This window comes from Stomoxys calcitrans, chromosome 2 (assembly GCF_963082655.1).
Source record: "Stomoxys calcitrans chromosome 2, idStoCalc2.1, whole genome shotgun sequence".
NCBI lineage: Eukaryota > Metazoa > Arthropoda > Insecta > Diptera > Muscidae > Stomoxys > Stomoxys calcitrans.
In genome coordinates, this window is record NC_081553.1 from 113,322,566 (window position 1) to 113,343,803 (window position 21,238).

The following is a 21,238-nucleotide window of genomic DNA, read 5'->3' on the forward strand; positions in this document are numbered from 1 at the left end:
GAGGCGTTTACTAATGCTAGCGATAGTAGAGTACAAAAAAAAAACATAGTTCAACTCACCTTCATTGTTACCGCAGGTCATCTGATGTGATCGTCTAGTAATTGCATATACCAATGTAGGTTTTTGCCGGTAGTGTTTTGATTGGGGTAAATATGCATGTTCCCATATGAAAAAGTGAAAAAATTACGGATATTACCGTTTTCTCTTGATACGATTCGCCATCAAACACTTTTAAACTCAATTTGTTTCATTAATCATATTTTAAACAAGTTTTCACTAAAAATTATACACATTTAGCTCCGTTATTGCACAAAACTTTACGGGAACTCGTTCGCGTACTTTTACTAGTTTGCAAATACAGAAGGGCGGGAGAGAGATAAATCAAATTTAGCAGTTTCACATTTGAGAATTTTGCAACTTTACTGGAGCTTATTTGCAACTCCAATCAAATAAGAAAATGATTATAAAAACGTCAATAATTTTATTCAAATAATTTTGAAAACAAAACTCAGATGCTGTTCGCTTTTGTAAGTGCGTCTGCCTACATAAAGTTGTTCGCGTACTTTATTTGTCAGCAGAAGAGATCGCAAAAGAGAGAGAGAGAGCCGAAAAGAATTCCATTTTTGCAAACTATGAATTTTGCTCTCCGACGTAGCTTTTTACTGAAAAAAATATGACTCTAAATAGGAGTCATCGGCGGTTGTCGATTGCTTTTCATATTTCCCTTGTGCATTACATTTTGCAAGTTTGAATAATCCGTTAACACAATTATATAAAATTTCTGAAAAATATGAACCTTGCTGTAGTTATTTTGAGTTTATTCCAGTGTATTCTCTAATCATGATTTAACAAAAATATGCATAAGCAACAAATAAAACAACAATAAGTGATCAATATAAATAAATCGTTTTTATTTGTTTATTATTATTATTTATTATATCGAAGCTTACAGCGCCATCTGCAAAATGTCTATTTGTAATTTTGAGCTACAAGAATTGTATGACATCTGTGCATGCTCACATCGCCAAAATCGTTTGTTTCTCTACCGATGTGGCATCATTGTAAATATGGCGTCAAGTAAGTGCAAGTTGCACAGTTTTTTAATCGCTTAAAATTCAGTAAAAAATACCATTATATTAAGTGTAAATATAAACAAAATTGTCTAAATTGTAGAGATAGTTTAAGCGCATACCAGTGATATCGAATTTTTGCTCGGAGCAATTAGGAAAATAGTGAAAAACGTACATAAAGATTTCGCAAATTGCAGCCACAAAACGAATGTATGAATGGATCAAGGACCCATTTGTCAAAAACGAAAAAAAGCAGAACGCCAACACTACTGTCAGTAGGCAAAACAAACAACAACAACGTTGACTGCGACGTCGTCACTATAGGAAGAAACAAAACAAAAGCGACAACAAAAGCAGCGCAGCGGCGGCCAAAGACATTGGGCAGAATTTATAACGGCAGGTGTTTGATGTTGACGTTGGAGTGGTTTGGTGTCGCTTTGAAATAACCAAAACAAGAATAATTAAATAATCACTCTTGAAAGTAATAAACAAGAAATAACAAAACGCCAACTAAAGAAAAGTGAAACACCACACATAAATGTTAAGTTAAGGCGCAGAGAGCTGCTCACTCCCAGTGACATACAATTGGTGGTACCATTGTTCAAACGACATGAAGTGAATATAGAATTGTAAATTTCTATAGAGAAATGAGCTCTTCCATAGCAACAGCCAACACAACTGGCCCTGTTTCCACAATGGCTGCTATAGGACCCAATAGCATTATGCCCAGTGTGAGCGGTGCTCGAGCCTCTTCCGCTGCGCCTCCAAATGCCATGCCTGCAATGGCAGCCCAATTTCGCGAAATCCACAAAAACACTTGGCTCAAACGTTTGACGGCAGAGGGTAAAAAAGTGTTTGTGGGTCCAAAAGTAAGTAAACTATGGACTCGGCAGTGAAGCAATGCTACGAAAATGTGATGTTTCTTTAATTTTAGAAATCTGACCGCAGCTGGGTGGTGTTTTGTGTTCATGACGACACAGAAGCTTTGCTGGAAGGCTATGCCGAACCGAGGCAGGCTCCCTCACATAATCCCGAATGGGTTGTCTCTATGCAGGATACATTACACATTTCGCACGCACTAATTCCAAACTCGCATGAATTCGAATTTGTTGTCACGCTCAGTAATGAAGTGGTTCGTTTTCACGCTATGTCATGGTATGTTGAAATTCCCCATAGCACCATAAACGTAGCTTTAATTCGTAATACCCCAGACAGAGGGTGGTGGTTGAGAGTGGCACACATTAATTAGAAATGCGCTTGTATGTAATACTCATTTGGCTTTAACAAATATTTCTTCGGCATTTGTAATTGCCATGATATTAGTTGATAATTTGCTCAAATTAAAAAACATAATTCAGCTACGCATCTGAATTTTCTTGTGGCAGTGGCTTAGTGCCCCACTGGCTGATGGATGGAAAACGTCTGTAAGCCAGCCATCTAAATCATGTCAGTTGTTTGCGGACAATTCGCCTATTGTATACAGCATTCCGCTACTAATAACTTGCAATTTTCGATTATTGCCTTGGTTATTTTTTTTTTTTTCTTCCTTGTTTTGATTGCAACTGCATGTGGTTACAAATTATCTTAATTTATTTTTGCAGGGATATTATGCAAGAATGGGTTGAAACATTGCGCTCCAAGCTGCGAGAAATGAAAATACTTTCACCAAGGGAGAATCTGTATACAAAATTACCCGAAGTGCGTCTTCCCCTATTGCCAACAAGAGATCCTACTTCACCACTGCCAGCTCCACCACCTGTACCAGCAGCCATAGTGCCAGGTGTGGAAAGAGTTATTCCACCTAGTGTTCAACAGCAACAACAAAATAATACAATTGCCAATGACAGTAGCGCAGTCACGGAAACTCTGAATGATGTTGAGACTACGACAACAGCAGTTTCAAATGCATCTTCCAACACTTCCTCCAACGATATTGCAAGTAATAACCCAATTTCAGTTAATAACACACCGTCCAGCACCATTGTAACATCTACTACAACCAGCACTTCCTCATATGCAATGCAACAAACGACAGCTACAACTACACCAATACTTACATCAATGTCAAACACTTTAACTCAAAATTTATTAAATATGTTATCAGATCCCATTAGTGCTTATAGTGAACAAATCAATGATGCTAATTCGTCGTCGTCATCCCTTGATCCCGATGAAATGGCAAATAATGCCACAACTTTATCACTGAGTTTAGACAGAGATTTACAGTTCAATGAGTCCCAGGTCACCGAAGAGGAATTCATAGGACCTCTTTTACGAAAACCAAGTGTTAATACCAGTGATTTCAATAGCTTCGCTAACCACAATAGTGTGCGTGTGGATGTTTTAGCATCGCATCGAGCATCTGCAGGTAAACACAAATTCAATGAAGCGTGTCTTAATATGTTTTAATTCGACCAAATGTTCTATTTTAGATCATGTTAGAAATATGGAAAATTTCGTACAATTAGATAGTCGCATACCAAGGTAAGTTTGAAGGCTGAATAATATTTTTAGGAATAATACAAGCATTTGATTCAACTATTATATCTGCAGTTTTTTGAGAAAAATTTTTTTAGCATCCCCCTTTAAGTTACCCAAGGAACTTGAATATGTTGTTGTTGTGGCCTCATACTTACAGTTGTAGTTGCTAATCTAGATGTTGCACTAAATTATTCGCTTCAGAGAACCAATAACAGGTGTTTTGTGGCCATAACCCGATCGAATGTGCAACCGCCCCATGCCCAGGTAACACCGCGCTGACACCGATCGATGATGGAGGCGGATGTGGCAAACGGAGAATAGTCAGGATTAGGGGTTCCTCTTTATTGTGGTACGGACCAGATGTGTATGGAGCAGATACTCCGGGATGTGTCTTCAATTACGAATAAGGAAAAACACATGCACTACACTTGCCGATCAATTCAGTTTATAATTTTCATTGCTATTTGCTATTAGTAAAAGCAGACTATTGGGTTAGGCCAAACCCATGACAGCCGGTTATACGTTCTGGATTGACCCGATAGAGTCCTTCTTCGGCATATGCTCCCGCTTCAGTGTACTAACACTTTGCTACAACAACATCTGTCTTAGGTGTACGTTGCTATGGGAACGCATCCTCGTCTTACTCTATTTCTGGGTTAGGTTAGGTTTAAGTGGCAGTCTGCCATCGGACCCACTTAGACGTTTTCGTCCATTGTGATACCACAGGAACAAAAGAACAAATATGGTTCCTATCGTTGAACCATCCAGGTCGCTTTGAAAAGTCCAACAACTAGCGAACGTTCACATCCGCTAACTCAAACCGGTTCTCAAAGAAATTATTATCTAAAGTGGAACTCCTTCTGACTGCCAGTGCGGGACACACACACAGAAGGTGTTCTATAGTCTGTTCTTGTTGGATGCCCTCACATCTTCTGTAACCTTCAATCTGTCAGTATGTTTTCCGATTAGAGAGTGATCTGTCATGACGGACACAATGACTGAGACGTCTTTTCTAGCCAGTCTAGATAAGACCACATAGTTTTGGAATGCTCACAGCCTGCTCTTTGTGACCATCTATTATTCGTTCTCCTTCGGGCCTGTTCCTGAAGAACAGGCATACCCACAGATTACCGTGACTGATCCGAAGAGATGCGCCAGGTTATTCAACCGTCAATTTATTGTGCATCCCGACACGGGCAGCCATGTCAAACTATTTGAGGACATCGCCGACACGTCCGTCCAGCCAGGCGTAAGACGCTGGTTCGCGAATTATCTGTGTGATCGCTAGTCATTTGTGGAATTTAGGGATAAGAAGTCGAAGCACCGTAGAGGGAAACAGAGTTCCCCAAAGATGGGTGATATCTCCGGCACTGTTTAACCTCTCCCTATCCTCCATTCCACCCCCTACAGACGGCATAGAGATCGTATAAAATGCGGACGATTGTACGATCATGGCATCAGGCCCCCACCCATTGTTGACATCTGCGATAAGTTGAACGTCTACCTCAACGAACTTGCCTCATATTTCGCTGCAAATATCTTCGCTTCGAAGATATCTGTCACCAAATCTTCATCCACACTACAAATACGCGTGAGGTGAATACTGAGATGATTGTGATGGTCGATGGAGAAATGATTCCGACAATCAAGTGTCCCAAAATACTTGGCGTCACATTGGACAGCCCTTACACATTCTCCCCACATGCCACAACCATCTGCGGTAAAGTCAAAAGTTGAAACAAGGCCCTCAAGTCACTTGCTGGCAGCACTTGGGGCGCACACAAAGAAACCTTGTTGACCATGTACAAAGCAATTGGCCGGTCTGTGGTAAGTTATGCAGCGCCAGCGTGGTCTCATTAACTTTGTTACACGTAGTGGAATAATATTCAGATTTGTCAGAATGCCGCCCTCCGAACTGCGACGGGCTGTCTCCTCAGTTCTCATGTGGACCACCTCCATCAGTAGACAAAGATCCTACCAGTGCGAACACATAACTACATGCTGTCTAAGCAAAACCTTTTAGGCTGTTATCGCAGAGACCATCCGAATCATCATCTTGTGGATGGATATACACCTTCCAGAAGCCTTAAGGAGATTTACATGATCTATAGCGTGAGGTTCAGCGCTACAAGAGAGTACCTCTAGATCAAGCGGCATATCAAGCAGGTCTAGACAACATTCATGCAGATACGGTAGCAGATGCGGTAAATAAGTACTGGATAGTCCTTAGAGAACGACCGTTTTCGTTTGCACCTGATGAAATTGACCTCCCCTGCAAACCTGAGTAGTTCTGACTCAATTACGTTCCGGCAGATGCAGCCGCCTCAATTCCTACAGAGCAAGGATTGATTCAGACGTGTAAGATGTATGTCCCGATTGTGACCAGGACACACGCCACCTGTTTAACTGTTCAGCCAGACCCACTCGACTCAGACCCAGATCCCTCTGAACGCACACCATCTTAGTCGCAGAGTTCCTGGATCTGAACACTCAACAGAATCAAGCAGAAGAAAGATAGAACACAACAAACTGCTACAACAACAACAGCCCGGCACGGTATAACTATGAGTACCTCATAGGCTGGAACTTTGAGATCCAATCTGTGTGGTGTTCTTCGTTATCGCGAGAAGCTTTGCTGGGAGCTTCCGGGCTCGTTCACAGGTTGTGGATAGTGGAATGCTCCATACGGAATAGCTGAAATTGCAGTCGTGGACAATCAGCGGTATCGAGCGGGGAGTCTCAGTTAGAGGCCAGGTGACACCGGCTCTTGCATAAATACTGATAGCCCATGATGCTCGATATGACAAGGCAAGTTGTTGGCGCCTTTAAATAACCAATGGCTATGATGTTCCCGCAGCGATCGGTCTTTTGGACTGGAAAGAGCTTGCTCACCTTTAGGAGCTAGATGAGGATCGCCACTTCCACATATAACAACAATAACAATTGGCTTAGGTGTATGTTCCTAGGGGCATGCCGCATAAATCATAGATTAGGTCTAAGGGCTGTTTGCCATCAGACTCAATTAGACGTTTTCCTCCATTATCATACCACAGGAACAGAAGAAGGAAGATGCCTTTTAGATCCAAATCGCTTTCAAAAAGCCCATTGCATCCAGATCGCTTTCAAAAAGCGATTTCCTCCATTATCATACCACAGGAACAGAAGAAGGAAGATGCCTTTTAGATCCAAATCGCTTTCAAAAAGCCCAAAAACTTGCGAATATACACATACGCTAAGTCAGACAGGTTCTCAAAGAAATGAGAACCTAAAGTGGAACTCCTTCTGACTGCTAGTGCGGGACACACACAGGTGTTCTATAGTCTCTTCTTCTTCGATGTCCTCACAGCTTCTGCAAAAGTCGTTGCTGGCAACCTTCAGTCTGTCAACATATTTTCCGATTAGACAGTGACATGTCATGACGGACATAATGACTGAGACGTCTGTTCTAGCCAATGACAGCAAAGCAGTAGACCTCTTCAAGTCTAGATTAGACCACATAGTTTTATAATGCTCACAGCCCCCTCTTTGTGAGCATATATCATTCGTTGTCCTCCTTGTCTGGATCTGAAAACTTAGCTTACAAGTCGCTAGAGGCATACCCACAGATTCCAGTATCCCTGAAATGTGTAAGGTAGTTCCTAGTCTCGCAAGCACGTCCGCTTTACAATTAAGGTGAATTTTGAACTTTTCACCCATCTCGTTGAGAGATCTGCGACAGTCGAGGGCGGTTTTTGTGTTCAGAAATACGTTTTCCAGGGATTTAATGGCTTCCTGGCTGTCTGAGAAGATATTTATGCCATCAATCCTAGCTCACGTTTCATTTAAGACACAACAGAATACTACTACACATACAACCAATCCCATGGCAGCCGGTTGTATGTACCGGATTGACCCGTTCAGATCTTTCATCGGCAAGGGCTGCCGCCTTAGTGTACAACACACTGCTACAACAACACATACTCAGTCCCATGGCAGCCGGGTGTGTGTACCGGATTGACCCAATGAATTACTTTATCGGCAAGGGCTGCTGTGTACCACACACTGCTACTACAACAACAACAACAACACATACTCATTTACCACGAAAATGTATGACAGGTTGCAAATTTATGACACAAAATCATTGTTGGTTTTATTTGTCTGAAACTAAAACTTTGAAGTAAAACTGGTTTTATTAAACATACTTATAAAAAATATTTATTTGCCTTTGATAAATCGAACAAAAATATATTACTAACATCATATTGCCAACCCCATGGCATCCGGTTGTATGTACCGGATTGACCCGATCGATTCCTTCATCGGCAAGGCCTGCCGCCTCAGTGTACAACAACAACTAACGTCTTGCAATAAAATGCATTGTTTATAAATACGCAATAGTGGGTGGTGTTTTAAGATTCGTTAACGATGTCATCATATTTTGCTGCAAGTATATTCAAAATTTCCAAAACTTCCATGCGGCCATCTTCACCATTTGATCGTACGATAATTTGTCTTAGCTCTGAAATGCATTTCAATTTAGCTAATTTTATTTGAAGTTTTTGCGTCAGGCATTGCATGGTAAGACGCCTCTCATACTTGAGGCGCAGACTTGACTTCTTTTTAAGAAATTTGCGACATATTTGACGTGTTATAGCACCTCTATATTTATTGAATGACAATTCAAAGTGTTTGCTGATTATATGCCGTAGATCAGAATCGAAGTTTCTTAAGGTATCCATAAACTCCGAATCTTCTGAGTGTATCTGGAATATGGCTTCAAATAGTTGCATATGCTTTGTGGCTCCATCATGGCCAAGTTCTAGCAGCTTTTTACGTATACCTGTTAAAATGTTTATCTTTTGCTGGTCTACAATTTTCTTGATTTCCTCCATTTCCATGCGTTGCTTTTCCATGATTTCTTTTAGTTTTTCAATTTCAAATTCTTTTTCATTGAGCAAACGAAACATTTCCAAATGATTTCCGTTTTCTTGACAATCCTTTAGGGCTTCCTCACTAGTGTGACCACAACAGCAAGCCTCTTGTGCGCCATGGGATTTGTATGTGGGCAAACTCTCATTTTTATAGCTAGATAGACTGTTTTGAGTTTCTGTATCCAATTCTTGCAGCAAACATTCCAAATTGCGTTTACAATTGTTTAAATTCGTAAAAGGCTCTGTCAAACATTCCGAATCTTTTAGTTGGTGTTGCATTAGAGTGCATAAACAGTTGCGGGCTAGCTTCTCAGATTTTGTAGCGCGATTGAAAACTTTCAGCCATTTTCGACACAGTTCAATATCGTGAACTTCGGCTTTCTTAAGAACTAAATCACGCAGCTCAGCAACTTGGCCTTTAAAGATTTCATCCAAAGTTTCAGATTTAATGGATGAATCTCCGCTGTTATTGGTATTAGAGGTTGCGCTCATATTTAAGAAATTCAAGCTGAATATTGGAAATATTTGTGCTGATATAAAAAATAAAAGGTATTTTTTTGTGGGAATTAAATGGAAAAAATAGTTAAGATGATATTAGAATTGTTAGATGTGTCAAACACCCTATTGATATAAGCTACTACAAAATCATAAGAAAGTAAAAAGGAATTCAAGTCTGTTCGGGCCAAATAATTGTTTGCCCATCACCATCTTAGGCAAATTTACACACGAACATACCTTTAAGGCCACAGTAGCGCAGAGGTTAGCATACCCGCCTTTAACACTGAACGCTTGGGTTCGAATCCATCAGTAAACATTTTCAGCGGTGGCTTTTCCTTCCTAATGGTGGCAACATTTGTGAGGTACCATGCCATGTAAAAACTTCTCTCCAAAGAGGTATCGCATGTGGCACGCCGTTCGGACTCGCCTATAAAAAGGAGGTCCTTTATCATTAGGATTAAACTTAAATCGGACTGCACTCATTGATATGTAAGAAGTTTGCCCCAGTTCCTTAGTGGATTGTTCATGGGCAAAATTTGCATTTACATACCTTTAAGGAACAGGATCAAATTTTTCACATATCAATGAATGCTCTTCGATGCTAGTTTAAGTTCAACGATACGTACCTTTCTTTTTATATCCCAGCCCGAACCGCGTGACACCTCTTTGCGCTATGCTATGTAAATATGGCATAGCCAGGATTTTGGAGAAAATAACCACTGCTAAAAAATATTGTGATGTTCTCGCCAGGATTTTCGTGTTTAGTGACATAGGCGGAAATGCTAACCTCTGCGCCACGGTGGCCTCTCATTTTATATTGATATATTTTTAGTCCACGATGTGGTAGGGGGGAGGTTCGAAGTTGATTGGTTCGAAGGATTTGATGTCCAAGGACAATATTCTTCATGGTTTTTTTATATTGCACAGAGGTTAGCATGGCCATTCTTTAAAGTTGAACACCTGGATTGAACTGGTTTCAAATCCCGGCGAGAACATCAGAAAAATTTTACAGCAGTGGTTGTCGTCGTCGTTGTAGCCATATTTTCATGTAGAAGTTGCGATCCTCGTCAAAAAGCACCCATCGCCGCGGGAACAAGGTGGCCATTGATTATTTAAAGACACCAATAACTCGCCTTGTCATATCGATCATCATAGGCATTAAGTATTTGTGCAAGAGCCGGTGTCACTCAGCCTCTCACTGAAACTCTCCGCTCGATACCGCTGATTGTCCGTGACTGCCGTTGCAGCTACTCCGGATAAAGCATTCCGTTATCCGCAACCTGTGGATGCGCCCGGTAGCTCCCAGCTAAGATTCTCGTGGCAGCATTTAATACCACACAGATCGGACATCAATTTTCCAGGCTGTGTGGTGCTCGCCGCTATCCCGTTCCGGGCAGGGGCGGTTGTTGTTGTTGTAGCAGTTTTTTGTGTTCTATTTTTCGTCTGCTTGATTCTATTGAGTGTCAAGACCGAGGAACTCTGCGACTAAGGTAGGGTGCGTCCACAGGGATCTGGGTCTGGCTGGGCAGTCAAACAGGTGACGTGTATCGTTCGGTCCCTGGTTACAATCGGGACATACATCTTGCACGTCCACATCAATCCTTGCTCTGTAGGAGTTGAGGCGTCTGCATCTGCCGGAACGTAATTGGGTCAGAACTACTCTGGTTTGCCGGGAGAGGGAGGAGCGGTGGTTGTCTCCTCCTAGAGCTGACAACACTTTTGAAGTTTGCCCATCCGCCATCAGTAATCAGCCGTGTAAACTTATCTACTAAAATAGTGTCGCTCCGCGGCAAGTAGACTTTTTGTGCAAAAAATCGAAGTCAACTTTCACTGTTTAAAAAGTCGAATAATCGACTTTAAAGTCAAAAAAGTCGTAAAATCGAAATGGATTTAGTATCAAGACGATTTTTGCCGCCGACTCCTTCGATCTTTTTTTAACTATGGTTGCAATAGTTACAAAAGTGATTTTTATGGGGAAAAATATCAAAAAAATAAATCGAAATGGAGTGTTTTAAAAAAGAAGGTAAAAAAAAAACCAAAACACTACCCAAAATGACAAGTGGATCTTGAAAAACAATATGGGTATTAAATGAATGGTATTATTTCAATCCTGCAGATGATGCCGGATGATATAAATAAATATTTAAAAAGTAGAATACGAATATGATATTAAAAATTGGGTTCAAGTATCCAGGAGGCCACTTTAATCCCAAACTCCTTCAAACAGACATATTGGACGTTCATGTCAATATGGAACTCAAATGAAAGGTATGTGGGAGTAGATTACGAGTATAAAAATGAGACGCAACTAATGGAGGATCACCCCATCTCCAAATGGGAATATTGTTAATTTTCCAGCATTTCACTATTCACAAGCTATGGATGCGCCCGTATAAATCGTTCTTCCGACATCTTGAGCCCCTTAAAGCTGCAATTATTATCCGATTGGTCTGATATTTTGTACGTGTTTTTTCACGACTAGCAACAAATGTGCTAAATCACAGTCCAAATCAGTATGTAGCCTCCTGATTTTTCATCTTGATTCCGATTTGTTATCCGGATTCATTTTTAAATTTGGCTGAAATGTGGATTTTTTTGATATCGGAGCCCAATGCACAAACATAGGAGAATAAAGGCTGTACTATAGCTGTACAATTCAGAATAAACAACTACCTCCTTTGACAGCTTAGTCTTTTCGCAATGCATATAATCTGTTTAAATTAGTAAGCGAGTTGAGTTTTTGGTCTCGAAAGTCACCATCAGCTATTCCTAAGGTTGCCTACATTCTATTTCTCGGGAGACCTCACAGGATTTTGTGTATAAACTCCAACTGTCTGCTACAAGTTCTTTTTCGGCAGAAGCTTCAGCTGGTCCGTCGTTTTTCCTTGAGTCTAGATCCATGTTGTTGCTACTGTTCCATGCCAATAGGCAGTTCAGTCATCGATATAACCTTGAGTTTCGCCTTTCGGAAAATAAGAGTTCTAATGCCCAAAGCAAGAATGCTGTAGATTTCGCTGCTGTTTCACCTACCCAAAAGCACCCTTTGTGGTAGTTGACGCAAAGAATGATTTTTTTTTTGGTTTTATTTTAAATTTTGTTCCTTGATTTTAGGCCACAAACTTCACGTTCCCTCTCGGCAGGAGCCGTTGATAAATCTATTAAACGTCCCGTAAACCATGTTCAAGAAAATGAACATTTAATTAAAGATGCCTCCCAAGCTTTGGTAGTAGCCAATTCATTGAGCAGCAGAGGTAATAACATAACAGAATTAGAAGTTAATTCCGATTTTGAGTCCCAGTCAGCTGCATCAAATTCTGCAGATACAAAATCGAACATTACAATAATACAGGTGTCGACAAATATTGTAAATGGTGATAAAACGTCCACTAGTGATAATGATTATGAACCTCCTAAATTACCACATAAGTCGTCAAATGCTGAGATATTTACATTTACCGATGCCCATGTTGCCCCAACAACAACATCCACTCCAATCAAAAGTAGCAAGCAGCATGAATACAAGAGTAATGTACAAATCATTCCGTCCAGTAGTAGTAGTAGTAGTAGTAACAGTAATAGTAGTAGTACCAACACTATCCAGGTAATGGGTAGTGTTGTGGCACCACAAATAAAATCAGCAGTTGGAAATCAGTACACAACCCCAGTAAAAAAGACGGCAGCTGTAGTTGCAGCAACAACAGCCGCAACTATTGACGAACATAGCAAAGTTACGACAGTTCATGTGGCAGGAACTGATAACACTTACGGCACTTGCTTCACACAAACCTCATCCATGGTTTCAACAACTTCAGCGTCACACTCGTCCACGCCCAAGTTACCTAAAAAGATTATTTTATCAGCAAACACATCTGGAATTACAAACATATCTGTAAATAACTCCACCAGTGATCATATACCAATGGCGGCGGCAGCAGCGAGAAGAGCCTCGACGAAAACCGATATTGAAAAGGCAGCAAATTCGAATAAAAATAATGCTCTTCATTATGAAAAAGTTTTTCTGGCATCAACAGCTGCGGCTGCAGGATCCAGTTCCGGAACAGTAGATATCATAAGTGCACATCCAACAACATCGTCATCATCGCAGCAACCAGATATAACACCAATGTCTCCAAAGTGGAGTTCGCCGCTTAGACAAATGGCCCAGAACAAATCAAAAGTAGACTTAGGCCCTTTATCGCCCACGCCGAAACCAGCAGCTAATGGTATTTCAGATAAAAAGCCGAAGACACAAGCAGCCGCTAAACAACACAGCAGTGAGCATAATGATAGTCGCGTAAAACCCACAACAACAGCTCATGGCTCGGGCCATGCTACGGCTGAACAAACGGTGGTGACCCTGCAAAAAGTTGGTAGTCCTGCCCTCCAGAGGAGAAGAGTTGCATCTCCATCCAATACTCAGACTAATGCACAGATTCCAAGGCCACCGTTTGCACTGACACGGGGCCTTACGGAGGCCGTCATTACCGCTAGACCCAGTCGAAGAGATTTCCATTTCCTTAGCAAGTTGTCTTCGGCAAAAGCAAAGTCATCGCAGCAAACTTCGGCAACTCCTAATGTGAGTAACAAGTCCAGTGTTTCAAATGCAAATAATAATGGTGATGTGCCGGGTCCTTCTACGGCTTCCACGCAAACACCTACGCACATGGCAATAAATAGGGCGACATCTGAAGCTGTTGAACAACGCAGGCGTAGTTCCTCCACCTCAGATGCCCAAGGACAGCGGCATTCGCGCGGTGCCAACAACAATGAATTCTCTAATCGCTCCAATGGTGGAAATGCTGCTCTTCGGCAGCCTCCCCAACCATTTCGTGTGAGTGAAAACTTATTAGGTGGCGGTCCCAGTAACATGCACAATAACACATCATCTCCATCCAAAAGAATGACACTGCGTGAGCAACAAGTAATGCAGTTGCGTCGCGAAATCATGCATCCTGGTGGGGTTCGTTTACAACTTCGGCGAAAAGATTGCGTGGGTTCCATAGCTTGGGTGGACGCATTTGGTGCTGTGTGGTAAGTTTGAATTTAATAATTTTGCAGTAAACTGTAAAACTGTCTATTTAAATCTTCTTTCCAGGGTTGCTGGTTGGAAGCAAAAGGAACATCCAGTCTTATACAATGCACTACATATTGGCGATCAATTACTTTCCATTGCCGGTGTAACTATAAGTTCAGCTGCAGAGGCAAATAAAATAATCAGAAACACTAATACGCTCTTTGTAAGTGGAGAATTTATAAAGAACTGATTTAGTTTAATTTCAATTTTTGAACAAGGCCTTATGAAGTTACAAAAAAAAACAATACATCATACTACTCGATTAAAATAATAACTTAATGAAATATCTTTCTCAACTCTTTTCAGGTGGAAGTATTGGTACGCAGAATACCATTTGGCAGGGGGTATGCCATACGCCGTGAAAGAGAAGGACAATGTTTGGGTTTGATTCGCGATGGAAATACAGCTACAATTGTCGATGTAGTCCCCAACAGTTTAGCAGCTAGACATGGGCTTCCTCCGAAGGTAAGATTTCTCCTATTTAATAATAATAATAGGGATGTTTCTTTGCATAAGACATCTCTGCAAGAAAGCTAAGTGTTCGATTAAATGTATTACACTCCAAGAACTCCTTTAAATTTGGAATGGATTGTTTGTCTTGATTCTAAACCTATTTAAAAACAAGACGGACTTTTATTGAAAAAATAATAATAAGTAGAATAACTGTTCGGAAATAGATAGACAGTAGAGAGCTAAGTGAAGAGAGGAAGTGTTCACCTATAATCCTACATCTTCTCCCCGTCATCACGGGGTACTGGCACAGCAGACCAATTGTCTCCAAAACCTCATCCCCACAGAAATCTTCATCTTATCGAGCCCATCCTCATGTCAGCGATCTGACATGGCAGTGGCCGGTCAGCCACCCACAATTCAATTTCGGGCTTCCCAGCTTGACGTCCTTGTTCCGGAGTACCTCGTCCACAGCCCGCGCCCAATCAGAACGTTCGTCTTAGTAGGAATCCACCATTCCAGCCAACTTTAGGGAGGGTTCATTCCTAGAATCCATCCGCAACCCAAACCTGGCTGGCTCGTCAGCCGCTTCGTTACCTTCTACGCCTTGTTGGCTCGGAGCCCAGCACAATCTGACAGCAGCTCCTATATGCCCGAGACGCTCCTTGCATCTACAGATGAGCCTCGAGGGGCCCACCGCTCCTGACACAGGATCACATCCAAAGCCCTGAGGATCGCGAAACCCTCTGCCTGAAAGACATTTCACCCATCCAAAAGTCTATGTGACTCCCTAATTCCTAGAAATTCAGCAAAAACCCCGGCACCTGTGCCTCCATACAGATTTGACCCATCCGTGTAGACAGAGGGACCCAAGAATGGCGGGACGTCTCAGACCAAAGCTCCCCCCCCCCCTGGAAGGCAACCTTCTGGTCGCCCTTGAAGAAAGGTCCGCCCGGCACATAGTCCGTTGTGCCGTCGATGTAATGTAGTCGTCCCTCGCCAGTAGCCTTCCGCAAAACAAACGAATGCAAGTGCAAGTTTTTAAATCAAGTATCGCATTCAGCGCTACTCTCGGAGCACTGCTCCAACCGATATCAGCACCACCGCAATACCCTGCACCTTCTCCAACATACCGCGAAAACACCTTGGTCACAATCAAGATAACCCTGGTCAAAATCTTCATCAGTCAACCCTCAGCCAGTTCACCAGAAAAGGCGGGCAACTCCACGTTATTTGGCAGTCTGCCATCAGACCTTTTTGTCCATTGTGATACCACAGGAACAGAAATTGTTCCTACCGTTGAACCATCGAAATCACTTTAAAAAGTCCAACAACTTGCGAACCTTCACATCCGCTAAATCAGACAGGTTCTCAAAGAAATGAAAACCTAAAGTGGAACTCCTTCTTACTGCCAGTGCGGCACACACACAGAAGGCGTTCAATAGTCTCTTCTTCTTCGATGTTCTCACAGTTTTTGCAAAAGTCGTTACTGGCAACCGTTAGTCTGTCAGCATGTTTTCCGATTAGACAGTAAACTTTCATGATGGACACAATGACTGAATGACGTCTGTTATAGCCAGTGACAGCAAAGCGGTTGACCTCTTCAAGTCTAGATTAGGTCACATAGCTTTGGAATGCTTCTTTGTGACTATATATCATTTGTTGCCCTTCGGGCCTAATCCTGAAAACTTAGCTAACATGTCGCTAGAGGCATACCCACAGATTCCAGTTTCTCTGGAATGTGTAAGGTAGTTCCCGGTTTAGCAAGCTCGTCCGCTTTACAATTCCCTGGGATATCTCTGTGACTAGGCACCCAGAGCATGTGAATTTTGAACTATTCAGCCATCTCGTTGAGAAGTCTGCGGCAGTCGAGGGCGGTTTTTGTGTTCAGAATTGATGGCTGCCTGGTTTTCTGAGAAGATTTTCATGCCACGTCGTTATGACATTATATCTTAGCCATTCGACGTCCGCGGACTAGATACAGAGTCGGACGTACAAATGCCACCTTGGTGGTCTCACCAGCACAAAGTGCTTTCCCCCTGATCAACCGATCATCATCAGTGTTGTTGTTGTTTTCATTGTTGTTGGTTTTATTATTATTATTGTCTTCGTTCATTTTGGTCCCATGAGTGTAGGGGAAGGAGGTCCAACGAAGCATAGGCCCATGTACTGCGGCAAGAGTTGGTCAACAAAACCGCCAATTACTTGCTGAGGCATCCAGGTATCAGCAAAGCTCCGTTGTTTGAATATAGTCGGTTACCCCGACTACAAAACATGGAACGTCAATGGGCACGTGGTCGCGCAACACCCCTGAGACACTTTTAGAGAAGAGTATCGCTACTATCTATAGCAGGAGAGAGCGGGGATGGTTCTATAAGTGAGGAAGATCCCATTAAAATCCCTATAGTCCGGGGGTGACGCACTATCATCCTGTTTCTCTAGCAGAAGGTTTCGGGAATGATCCTATATCCGAAGGACGAACCCATTAATATCCCACTACGAGAAGGTAACCTTTGGTCACCCTATTTCGCCGTCGCACGTTCAACCATAGATGGGAGCCCACACAAAAAACAGAGGCCCACCACAACCATTAGAGTTCCAAGCGGCAATAACAGGGATTAAGCCTCTACACCGCGACAAAATCGTTCGTCTGTTCGTCCAAAAGTTGTTATCACGATACAGCTTTGAAAATTAAGATATTGAACTGAATCTTGGCACAGCCGCTTTTATAACCCGATTAGGGTGAAATTTGAGACAATGTGTTGCTATAAGACCCCTATTTCTGAATCGAACCGGTCCATATTTAAATATAGCTGTCATATAGACCAATGTACCGATTTAGGGTCTTAAGTCAATAAATTCCCGATTTTGTTGAAAATTAAAACAGTGTGTTACTCAAGGCCCATTTTTCTGAATCGAATATGGTTCACACAGGACCATTTTTAGATATAGCTGCCATATAAACCAATCTATCAGTTAAGAGCCTTAGCCTATAAAGGCCGCATTTATTTATCGATTTCTGTGAAATCTGGTACAATGACATTTACTTGGCCACTCAATATCCCAAAATAGTATTGGAGGCCACCGTTGCGCAGAGGTTAGCATCTCCGCCTATGACGCCGAACGCCGCGCCGGCTTGAGCATCAGAAAAATTTTCCCCCTACTAATGCTGGCTTCATTTGTGAGGTATCCTGCCATGATAAAACTTCTCTATCAAGAACAATCAGATTTTGCTCACATTTTTATGTTAGATTAGGTTGAAAAAAGGGTGCATATATTAATCCGCCTCGTGCCAATATGGACATACACCTAAGCCAGTAACCGGCTTGTTGTACGCTCTAAAAACTATAAAGTAACCTCTAAAAAGAAAATTTTAAGTTGTGAATTCCATCCTACTTACAAAATCCATAATTGTTTTCAATACCACTTTCCTAAGTTGGTTCATGTCTGGTATTGTGTCTCCACCTAAGTGCCGGTATCTGTTAGTCACGAAAGCTGGACAATGAAAAAGGAAATGCTCCAACGTCTCATCATCTTTCCCGCATGTCCTACACATGCTATCACTTGCTGCACCGATTTTACATAAGTGAGCTCGTAGTCCTATGTAACAGGACACATAGGATTACGAGCTCACTTATGTATGATACCAATAGCTTGACTGACCTCCTTCTTACCTCCTTTAGCCTCGTCTTTTCACGATCTGCATTCCCCCATAGGATTTTCCCCGTCCTACCGACCGTTTCGTTGTTCTGTTCCACAATGTTGCATGCGCATTCGTCACCCACTCCCTTAAGCCGGACAGCGTCGACCCGCAAGGCTTCGGGTTAACCAAGTTTATTGACGGCAGTCCTCTGGCCTTCACCGCCTAATCTTCTGCCCGTTCATTTCCCCTTACTCCATTATGGCCCGGCACCCAGACGATGCGGATTTTGCCATCCTCAGAGAAGGCGTTCATCTCCTTCTTACACCGGAAGACTGTTTGTGACCTTACCGTCCTGGTTGTTATTGCCCTAATGGCAACTTTACTGTCGGTAAAGATATTCACAGTCGACGTCCTCGCGTTAGGACCACACCACTTCACGCATTCCGTGATCGCCCGGATCTCCGCCTGCAGGACCATATTATGGTCAGGCAGTCTTAAACAGATGTCAGTCCCTGGGTTCTCAATGTAGACCCCCAGCCCCACTCTGTCCGCTAGCTTTGATCCATTCGTGTAACATGATCTTCCAGTAGGCAATACTAGGGTTCCGTCTACCCAAGACTGTGTCGATGGCAGCAGTGCCTCACACTCGACTTCAAGGTTCATCTCAGGTACCCGATCGAAACCTTTTCCCTTCCTTCCAGGTTTCATATCGTCGTCTTGATTATAGCGCCATGGTATGAGCTGCTCCCATCCTCAATCCATTTTCCCATCGCCTTAAGTCTCATAGCCGCAGTGGCTGCCTCACACTTAATCTGTCAATGGGTCGTATATGTAGAATAGAATTTTAGGTTATGTCATACGAAAATAACATACAGGTGTGATAGCAACAATGATGAATGGTATGTAAATTGCCAATTTTGACAAACATTTTCAATTACACGTGAATACAAAAAGTGACATGTCATAAAAAATCTAAATGTCATATAATAGCATTTTAAATTATAGAATCCTAACTATGTTTAAATCCATCACTTGGTTAATCAATAAGGAATTTCCATTGTTTTAATATATTTCCAGGCTCAATCGTGTGATGGCACAACTTTGACATTTTGGGTACTAACTGAAATAAATGGCCGTCCTCTAAATTTGTTCTTTAAAGACAATGAAATTCGCGATCGTTTAAATTCTGTTGGACGCGATATCTCCATATTGGTGCAGCCGTCAGATTTGATAACCAAACTCAAGAAGCAATTGAAGTCATTACGCGGCTATAAGGATTACTTGGTGCAATAACCCTAATTGAAATAAGCTTAAAGCTTATTGAATGTTTTTTTAAACAACTATAAAATCAACAACACAAGACACACATACATACATAGGTATTTCACAAAATATACTCACTTGAAATATTGTTAATGTCGTTTTTGGGATTATAAAAGTAACCGAAGACGAATCCATTATTCATTCCAAATTGTAATTGTCTCAAGAAAATCTTAATATATATATAGTAACGATGTATTATGAAACTTATAGTCAGTATATATATACACTATATTGAAGTAAGAAAGTAGACAGGCATATGCATACACAAACAGACATATACCCAAACATACACATATATACATCCTTGTATTTATATATCATTGAATATAGGTTAATTACTGAAACAAGTCATCCATATAGACATGTAACCGTTCATATATATATATGAATATATCTAAACATACATATATATTTTTGCAATTACATATTTTATATACAACTCTATACATATATACATAACTCATAAGATTATATACTTACATAAAATAACTATTGTAAAGATTTCAAATTTTAGGTAATTATTATCTAATTCTATTTAAACAAAAATACTCACAAAACAAATAGGCGCAAGCTATAGCAAGCAACAAAAAAAAACACCCACTTACATTTCGTGGTTTTGGCATACCTACCTACATACTATGTATTTTTGGGCAAAACACTGATAAAGTTATAGAAAAAATTGTTATTTTGGAATTAAGTGCAAAATTTTTATGAAAATTAGTTATACATACCACAACATTACATTGGTGTGATGACACTCGTACAGAGTTTGTTATGAATCGGATGCCTATCTCTTTGGAATTACAAATTAACATACTTAATTACATCATATTATGTATTGTATATCAATGTTTATATTTTATGTCAAAGGCATTATAATTGATGAGTAGTTCGATAAGCTATCGCTTCGGTAGATCATATCGAGTGGAGTAATTCCCGCTATGAATCGTTATGTGTTAATCATATTCATCTTCTCTCTAAAGTTTACATCATTACAGTAGTATTCATTTACCTGCCAATCGTTTAAGTGCACATTTAATGTATCTGCCAAAAATTAAAAAAAAAATCTCTCATTGGGCACACGATGAACTTTTTTGTGCGGAACAGAACTGGGTATCTTAGTCCCACATTTACAAAAGAAAAGTGAAAAAGTTGGAACTGAATACTATAAATTTACTTAAGAGCCAATTCTTTTGGCAGGTAAACGAATCGGATAACTGTTACTTTTTATGCTTATATATATTAAGGATAAGTAAAATTTTTTGCCACAAAATGAGTGCAAAACATTGTTTGGCAGCTAAGTCAAAACTACTGTTGTTGTTGTATTAGCCACAAGCTCCTATAGGTGTGCAAGCTCATTCCGGTCCACAGAAGCGACCACCAAGGGAACTTGATTTACATTGGTTTTTTTTAAGCGTTATTAGGCACTCAGTATTAAAGCAAGAGTCGGTGCCGCCCAACCTCCTACTGAGTCTCACCACTCTATACCGCTGTTTGTCCACGATGCAGTTGCAGCTTCTCCGTTTGGAGCATTCCACTATACTGACCTGTAAACGACTAACTCGCCGGGTAATTCTCAGCTGAGCTTGTCACTACAACGATGACCATCACACAGATCGAAGCTTATAGTTCTAGCCCGTGTGGTCATCATAGTTATTCCGTGCTCTGTCAAAACTAGTGTATAATTAATCGTTAAGATACATCTCTGTTCGCCTAGAGAATACACCAATCCCGCTTAGATAGCCTATCACCTCTCTCAGAACTGCATGTTGCTGAGAAGAAATCC

The 21,238-nt window shown here is 41.2% G+C and overlaps 1 protein-coding gene across 2 annotated transcripts; it reads left to right on the top strand.

The window, feature by feature from the left end:
* The first annotated feature begins 1,282 nt into the window (after positions 1–1,282).
* Positions 1,283–20,295, top strand: LOC106089800 (mucin-2). 2 transcript variants are annotated; one of them, XM_013255790.2, is made up of 9 exons: positions 1,283–1,939; positions 2,005–2,225; positions 2,672–3,009; positions 3,175–3,438; positions 3,503–3,554; positions 12,074–13,993; positions 14,058–14,199; positions 14,343–14,501; positions 19,207–20,295. In XM_013255790.2, exons 1-9 carry the CDS (start codon positions 1,718–1,720, stop codon positions 19,420–19,422), a joined length of 3,534 nt encoding a protein of 1,177 aa, XP_013111244.2. In that variant the 5' UTR covers positions 1,283–1,717; the 3' UTR covers positions 19,423–20,295. The 2 variants fall into 2 exon arrangements, with proteins under 2 accessions (XP_013111244.2, XP_013111243.2); XM_013255789.2 differs by having other exon boundaries at positions 2,672–3,438.
* Positions 20,296–21,238: the final 943 nt, after the last annotated feature.

Bases quoted from the DNA above. Each gene is read 5' to 3' on its own strand.
- LOC106089800 (XM_013255789.2), top strand. From the start codon at position 1,718: ATGAGCTCTTCCATAGCAACAGCCAACACAACTGGCCCTGTTTCCACA. The intron at 3,439-3,502 runs GTAAACACAAAT...GTTCTATTTTAG, and splicing joins ATCGCATCGAGCATCTGCAG to ATCATGTTAGAAATATGGAA. The intron at 3,555-12,073 runs GTAAGTTTGAAG...CCTTGATTTTAG, and splicing joins TTAGATAGTCGCATACCAAG to GCCACAAACTTCACGTTCCC.